The sequence below is a fragment of the Arachis ipaensis genome, chromosome B01 (genome assembly GCF_000816755.2).
Source record: "Arachis ipaensis cultivar K30076 chromosome B01, Araip1.1, whole genome shotgun sequence".
NCBI lineage: Eukaryota > Viridiplantae > Streptophyta > Magnoliopsida > Fabales > Fabaceae > Arachis > Arachis ipaensis.
Window position 1 is genome coordinate 980,677 of NC_029785.2, and position 8,391 is coordinate 989,067.

General features: G+C 32.3%; 2 protein-coding genes across 2 annotated transcripts in view; one reads left to right on the top strand and one right to left on the bottom strand.

The window, feature by feature from the left end:
- LOC107626525 (ycf3-interacting protein 1, chloroplastic) overlaps positions 1 to 1,598 on the bottom strand; it is a gene marked incomplete at its 5' end in the record, with an annotated part of 3,800 nt that extends 2,202 nt beyond the window's left edge. The window contains 3 exon segments of the mRNA XM_016329459.2: positions 631 to 744; positions 1,236 to 1,280; positions 1,362 to 1,598. Of these exon segments, the coding sequence (XP_016184945.1) occupies positions 631 to 744; positions 1,236 to 1,280; positions 1,362 to 1,598 (396 nt within the window).
- LOC107643826 (transcription factor GTE6) lies at positions 2,539 to 7,142 on the top strand. Its single transcript, XM_016347579.2, has 6 exons — positions 2,539 to 2,830; positions 4,315 to 4,539; positions 5,261 to 5,338; positions 5,507 to 5,713; positions 5,930 to 6,085; positions 6,633 to 7,142. The coding sequence occupies exons 1-6, from the start codon at positions 2,714 to 2,716 to the stop codon at positions 6,825 to 6,827; spliced, it is 978 nt and encodes a 325-aa protein (XP_016203065.1). The 5' UTR covers positions 2,539 to 2,713; the 3' UTR covers positions 6,828 to 7,142.

The window sequence follows — 8,391 nt, forward strand, 5'->3', positions numbered from 1 at the left end:
AACATTCTTCTTCTTGATGTTTTTATAAACGAATAAATCTTATTAACTTGAAGCGAAAAAATTACTGGGAGGAAGAGGAGAATGAGGAATCCTCTACAAAATGGAATATGGAAAACAATATAACACAGCTTCTGAATCCTTCATTATATCTGTTTGTGAAACCCCTCATTAGAAAAAGGCCATGCACTTTACACCAAATAAATGGCAAACGTCTACCAAATTGAAGGGTATACTCCAATCAGGAGCACCAAATTGAAGGATATTGTACACTGCCACAACAACTTATGTTCTTTACTTCTACCAAACTATTAAATCTAGTCACTGGAAATTGGTCCAGGGATTTTGAAAAGCTCAACAACATTGACCATATATGCCAAACAGTGAGTGTTATAAGGAAACCACAGCAGCACAATGCAAGAACAAGAGAGGAGCAGATTCTGAGAAAGCAGCACAGGTTACACACATTTAAGGGAAATGAGATGATCGCAGCCACCAGCCAGAATATGATCTATAGTTCAATTTTATAATCATTATTACCAAAAACTTTGTTGATATTTGTAAAAAACATCTATTATTTAAGCTAACAACACACGTTTTGATTATCATTATTATTGTAACGAACGAACTTACTTCGTCCAAGGCAGCAACTAGATCATCTCTTGTTGGTGCATCGGGATCTTCTATGCCGAGTAATCTCCTTCTCTCGACTTCTCTAGGATCCTCAATCATTATGGTTAGCTTCACCTGGAAATCGGGGGGAAGAAATAATTACTAGATAGCAATGCGGCAAATGCAAGAATCGGTTGAGAGACACAGTGGCAACAGTGAAAACTATAAGCTCAAACAATATTTTTTAAAATCTCAGTTCAGACTCTTTAGGCCATTCTAACTAACAATAAAAACAAGCGCCTAAGCCTTGTTTCACCTGGTGGATCGGCTACATGAATCAAACGATGTCATATTAACTTATCATAAATCATATATGTTTAGTCATTCTGATGAACAAAAATAAAAAGTGTCCTTCCCTTTCCATTTTCCATATTTCCTTCTCTAATTAACAATAAAAAGTTCTAAGCTTCTAATTTAATCCGAATGGCATGATCATAACAACTTCAGTATCTTACCAACTCAAATAATAAACAGTTCTTGACATATATTCATCAACACACAACTGATTAAAAAACCAAAATTATAAAAAAAAAAAACCAAAAAAAAGAAAAGAAAAGATGAAGTACCTCGCCGAAGAGCATGTCCCGGTTTTTCCTAAGAAGCTCCAAAACCTGCAAATGCAATCAACAATTGAATTAGAAGAAAAAACTTTCCGAAAAAAATAATTGAAAAGAGAAATTAGAGAAACGTACGCTTTTGATTTGGTTAACGTATTGAAGGTCCTCAGGTGTTGGTTCATCCTCTTCTTCTTCTTCTTCTTCTTGTTGTTGTTGCTGAGTAGAGACTCGGAGATCAGTGTCTTCGTTCCCAACGAATGGAAGAAAGGAAAGTGAAGAAGTTCTGCGATAGTGGATAAGGAGGTGCCTTGTGAATGGAGGTCCATTACTATTCGGAAAGAGGGAGGAGTGTGTCTGAAGAAGATAAGAAGAAGAAGAAGAAGATGAAAGAAGAGTGTTTGGTGTTAGGGTTAGTGAGAATAATTGAGAAGCCATTGGCATAGGTAAGCTTGAAGGTAGAAACAGTTGAATTAATGACTGCTGATATAAAATATTAATTCAAATATATAACTATTTTAGATGTTCATATGTCTACAACAACAACAACAAAACCTTGTCCCACTAAGTGGAGTCGGCTACATGAATCAAACGATGTCATTGTGTTCTGTCATGTCATGTATTATGTCTACAGAGAGACCGTTTACATGTAGATCTCGTTTGACCACCTCATGAATGGTCTTCTTTCTTAGGTCTTCCTCTCCCTTTCGCCAATTGTCCATCTTCCATCTCATTCACCCTCCTGACTGGATGTTCTATCGGTCTTCTTCTCACATGTCCAAACCACCTGAGACGCGATTCAACCAACATAAAAAAGGAGGAGAATTGTGTTAGGTCTTTAGCAACCAACATAAAAATATAAACGAACCCCATGACAAGATGTTCAGATGTCTAATATGAACAAATTAATCTCTAGAATAAACTACAAAACAATATTTAAAGAATTTAAAAAATTTAAAACAGTTTTTTCAGTAACTGTTTTGAGAATGTGTGAGAGTTTTAGAGTCGTATAAAAATTTAAAATGTAATTATAATTTTTTAGAAATTTAAAAATTTTACAAAAATCCCAAAAAATTGAGTATGATAAACGTAATTATTTTGTTTGAAATTTTAAAGACTAATTGACTAAATAAAAGTTTAGAAAATCAATTTAACTAATGAATAAAATCGAAAATATTTTTTTGAATTATTATCGTTAATAATGTATTTTTTTTTCATTTATATTATCGTTTTATTCACTACTAATTCTTATGGGAGAATGGAGATTTAATATTTAAAACTCTAAAATCAAATAAACTCAAAATATAAAATCACACAATTTCTAATTATTATTTTTTTAGAAAAGGGATTTACTTCAACTGGAGCTGAAGGTTCCAACTGGAGCTGAAGCACGAAGAAACCCCAATTCAGCTGAAAGATCGGTTTTTTCTTCAATTACTTCAATACTTTGTGTTTGTCCCCAATTGAATTATTGTTCTTTCCATTCGGATATGGACCAAACCGTAGGCGGCGGCAATGGCGGCGGCGGTGTTGCTTCCTCCGACGTGGTTGCTGATTTGGATGGTTTCAAGCGCAACGTTGATGAAATTGTTGCCAATGTTGATAAGGCACCTCATCTTTCAACTCCTTAGATCTTCCTTAATTTTCTTTTATAAATTTTATATTAATTTTGTGGTTAATACCATTACTTGTTTTTGTTATGCTTTTGTTGTTTCTCTGTCTCTTGAAAAAGGTGTGTGCTTGTTTTTCAATTCGGACATAACTTTGAAACATTAGTTAGTCTTGGCAACAATGGAATAGGGCATGATTTGAGTTTGGAGTTGAGAGTTTTAAATTATAAGCTCTTTTGAGGCTAAAACAAGCTTAATCCAAACAAATATGAGGAGATTTTGGTGTTCAACCATGCTAAGTGTACACCAAAAATCATATTGTTAGGAATGTATTCATATTGTTCTTCCCAGAGCAACAATTTAAGTGGAATTCAGTTAAACAGTGTTTGGAATTCAACTTTCATTATTAGTGTTTGTATTGTGGTACATTAAGTTTACTAATGGAAAATAAATTTAAGGCCTTTTTTATTCTTTTTCTAGGGTTAAAGTGATTTTTCAAGTTGATTTCTAGGCTTGAGATTAATATTGCTAGAAGACTAGTCTGAATTCATTAGCATCTTTCGCACATTTTAGAATATCAGTTAACTACTCGTGAAGGGTTGATTAAGGTGATATGCAGTTTGACTCTTGCAACAATGATGCCGTTTTGAACATTAGATGAAGAACTTGTGTGGGGAGAATTCATAGTTCTTGTGCTCCCACGGTCCAATGAGTATTGATGGGTGGTTCTAGGAGCTGAACTTATGTGGATACTTTGTGCTTTCACAAAAAAGGAATATTTGTTAACTATAGTCATGTAATTAGTCCTTGATTCGATCTTGTAGGTGAACATTTGTTGTTTGTGGATATGGTGGACATTATTTGTTTATGAGAGAACCTTTATACCAAAGTACTATCCAAACACCATAAAAAACCTAATAAACTTTATCCCATGTTAAAGGAATACACAAAACCCTGTTTTTTAGAACAACCAAATTTCCCGGATTGGTTTTAGTTTCCATTGGTGAATTGCTCAACTTTGGGCCGTAGCAACACTTTTTTCCTTTTGTGAGTTATTTCCTTTCCCTTTATGCTATGGTTTAAATGTTGCTTTTATTGAATTAGTTATCAAATGACTAGCATGTGATCTTTTAATTATTAGAGGGATTATCTTTATGAAACTAGTATTTTTCGGCATCAACACAAGTAATTGACATATTATGAACAACCCTTTGGGCATGTATTCATCTGCCACATATATTTTCATATCTGAAGTGATTTCTATCAGTAGAACCCTAATTCTCTCATTTTAACTGCAAAATTATTTTCCTTTTTTTTTTAACAGGGTGAAAGAAAATATACATCTTTCATGAATATTTAAAGCTCTAGGGGTAGCTTATACTTGCTGCGAAGTTCAATTTTGCTTCCATTCATTACATTAATGTTATAAGCTTTGAACCATTGAAATTGTTTGTTAAAAGATAATCTTATTGCCTTTGCAGCTTGAAAAGCAATTGATTGAGGTTGAACAGTTCTACCAATCCAATAGTAACAATAGCATTCAAGGTAATAATTCTAAAGGTGGCCCAGTTGTAAAAGAGAAGGTTCGAGAGAAGCATCTTATTGCAACTAAGAAGCCATTGCTGCTAGATGCTGCACGAACTGAAAGTGCTGCTACAAAGAGAATGCAAGAACTCATGCGCCAGTTTGCAACAATATTGCGGCAGGCAAGTGCGGATGTTTTTTTACCATTATTTATAGTTTTTGTATATTGTGGGATTAACATGGAACCATTTGGCTATGCAGCATGCACCCTTTAACTGATTAACTGATTTTGCTTTTTGGCTGGCCAGGGTGTATATGGAAATTCCCACAACTATCATTGACTAAGCTCAGTTCACTTCACTTATACACACTTGTCGTGTTACCTGAGTATATATTCACATCTCTCAATAATTTCCCCTGTAGTCTCCTTAGGTCTCCCTCCAATTCTCGCTTTAGGATTACCCAGCATCTGATCCACTCTCCTAATTTGAGCCTCTATAAAGGTCTTCTCCAAACATATCCAATAACTATAAGATCATATGCTTCTGAATAATAAATTCCTAGGAAGATAAGATACCTAGAAGTCAAGTAAAACTATTATTTATTTAAAAAGTCGATAGTTATCCTGGTGTATTAGTCCATAATTTTGTCCAGCTAGATATTTTAAGATCTTTTCATGTACATTACTTTCATGACCCTGTAGCCAACCAATTTTGGTGGGATGAAGATTGGTTGTTTTTTCTTTGTGATCTTTTTAAGAGTTAACCACAAATTCTTGAGATGCACTTTCTTTTCCATTTTTTAAATTATCTTCTAGCCCTTTTAATGTTGAATATTGTGATTGAGCATACCAAGTTCTACGTGAAAATTAAATGTTGATATATCATATGTGTTTCTACTCAGATCACTCAGCATAAATGGGCCTGGCCCTTTATGGAACCTGTAGATGTAGAAGGTCTTGGGCTTCATGACTACTACGAGGTAATGCCTTTCTGTTGCTTACAAAAAATACTTGAATATACTCTGCTGAAAAGAAAAGGTTAATTATTGGCTTGGTCTTTTTTTTTTAAAAAAAAATATAATTTGTGCGGCTGGTTTCACATTTAGAACTTTAGAATGATTTCTAAGTGTTTATTTTTCTGCTTCTAGGTTATTGAAAAGCCAATGGATTTTAGTACAATAAAAAGTAAAATGGAAGCCAAGGATGGCACTGGATATAAGAATGTCCGGGAGATATATGCTGACGTAAGGTTGATATTTAAGAACGCAATGAAATACAACAATGAAAAACATGATGTCCATGTTATGGCAAAGACCTTGTTGGAATATATATATATATATATATATATATATATTGTATTGAATTCATGATCCTTGTTCAGCATTAAACTCAAAGGTGCTTAAATCATACTGCTGAGACAATATGCCGATTTGATCCATAAATGTGTGTTTGATAGTTTGTTGCATTGAAACTTGAATGCATGATTTATCTTGCAATGGTACTTTGGTATTGTGTCGATTGTTGACATTTGGCACTGCTTACCATCACTGACCATGACAAATGAAATTTAATGTAGGAAACTGTCTACACACGAGAAGAAACTACTTGGGACCGCTCTCACCAAATTGTCTCCTGAAAACCTAAACAGGGCATTGGAGATTGTTGCTGAGAACAACCCTAACTTCCAATCTAGCGCCGAAGAGGTGGACCTCGACATTGATGCTCAGGTCTGTAATGCTAGTTTTTTGTTTATCTACCTACCAACTTTTGCAGCATTCCGTTGTCAAATTTTGACCATTCTGGCCTGTTTAAATAACTACTTTAAATTACTTTGGAGGTCCCCAAAGTTAAAACATTTCTAATAAAGTCCCTGAACTATACCAATGTTTCTTTTAACCAAGTCATTCTATTTTAAAAATTTTGTGTTCAAGCCTCTATATTGATGATAAACCAGTTATTTATACATTTTTTGTACGGTATACGGAATGATCAAAAAGCTTTTAGACTAAAGGGATTAGCTTAGGTTGAAAAACATTTGTACAATATAAAGACTTTTTATGTAGAAATATATAAATTATAAGAATGTAATTGAAAAATTTTGTACAATATGGAAACTTACACAAACTTCTCAACTATAGGAATCTAATTGAAGGTTCGAATGAAAATTATGGGGATTTTTATAGTAATTAAAACTTTTTTTTTAATTTTATTTTTTTTATCATGTTACGTGCTACGCAAAATTTCATCATATTTTATTTTTGTAAAAATTTACAGACCGACTTCACCCTATGGAGACTGAAGATTTTTGTAAAAGATGCACTTGATGTTCAAGGAAAGAGTACTGGGGGAATAGCTGTTAACCATAATGATTACATGGATGACAAGAAAAACAACAAAAGGAGGAGAGAAATTTGTGACTCTTTGGCCAAGACAAACTCAAAAAGGACTAAGAAAATCTCTAACTTGTGACTCCTCTAAGAAAATCTCTAACTTGTGACTCCAACTTTGTTCAGTATATATATATAAGGCAATAGTTTGTTTATAATGTGATTGAGCTCAAGTTGCTCAACACTTTTAGGGTTTTTGGATGATGCATTGGAACTATTCTGTAACACCTTTTATTACCCTAAAATTGTAATGCTTGTTCTTGTTCATTCCCTCATTGGTAGCTAAAACCAAACAGGCACTTTGTCTGCACAATATGATAAGATGAAGTACTGTTGCTTGTTAGAAATATAAGTAGAAAATTATCTTGCAATTTATATATAATGTACTTGTAGGATTCTTTTTAATTTTATATATCAGATTAAAAGTTGTTAAATTGTTTAGATATGATCATATGATGAATTTTAAAGTATTTCCTTATAAAATGACAATTTTTTTTTTGTATAGTTATAAAATGACAATTTAAGGGCATAAAATATGACTTCTAAAACTGTGATTTTAAATATGGTGGTAGAAATGTAAATCCCCTTGCAATGTGAAACCACTTGGGAAAATCCATTGTCAAAACCAAGAGGAATTTATTGATATTTGGTGTATATATTTAAGTAGGCTAGGCAATACTTGACCTTCTTAATTTAATGTTGACATTATGATGTACCAGTCTTGGTGGACACAAAATGATTGAAATGATGAGTTATCTATGAGTTGGAAGTTGGAATGTTGAAAGAACAAATTTAGATTAAAAAAATTGACCATGGTAATCTTTTTTTTTAGTCCAACTAGAGAATCAATGTTTTTTGTGGATAATTAGTCAATAAAAAATTTTCACACATTTTTCTTTCTCAACTAACAAGAGTAGGAGGAAGAAAAAAGAAGATAAAGTTAGGCCCAGTTTTGGTAAACAACTTAATTAAGTTACTTTTGAAAAAATAGCTTAAACAATAAATGACTATATTAAAAGTAGTTTATAAATAAGTTATTTTGTGTTTGGATTTTTAGTTCTAAAAGTACTTATTTTATAGAAATGTGATAAAAAAAATAGTAGTATTATGAAAGAAGTTATTTTTTAACTTCTCTATAAGTTCCTAAATAGCTTCTTAAAAAACTGTATTTTGGTTTTGAAAATTACACCATACATTAATACTACTACTTTTTATAAGTCAAAAACTCAAAAAAGTTACTTTTAAAGTTTTCCAAACGGACCCTTAGTCAAATATCGTTTGAAAAAGTTAATTCCTACATTTTTTACAATTTTTTATGGTAAACTATTAATATCTTATTTATAAACAACTCTTACGAAGTTTTTTCCAAGGTCTTAGGACCCATCTCAATAACTTATAGAATGAATTTCATGTTTACATGTCCAAATTCTTCTAATCCAATTATATGATCACTCTAAATCAATTAAAGATTCAAGATATTTTAATTTTTTTGCTAGGGTCCTCTAGTCACAATCATTGCTAAACTATATTTAATATTTAAAATTTAAAATCCTATAACGTTTGTTTTTCTATGAACATCAACACAAATTATTCTTTGAATCATCCAAGCGGGAATCTATAATCATCACTTCCTCTACTACCTATTC

Bases quoted from the DNA above. Each gene is read 5' to 3' on its own strand.
- LOC107643826 (XM_016347579.2), top strand. From the start codon at position 2,714: ATGGACCAAACCGTAGGCGGCGGCAATGGCGGCGGCGGTGTTGCTTCC. The intron at 2,831-4,314 runs GCACCTCATCTT...TTGCCTTTGCAG, and splicing joins TTGTTGCCAATGTTGATAAG to CTTGAAAAGCAATTGATTGA. The intron at 4,540-5,260 runs GCAAGTGCGGAT...GTTTCTACTCAG, and splicing joins TTGCAACAATATTGCGGCAG to ATCACTCAGCATAAATGGGC.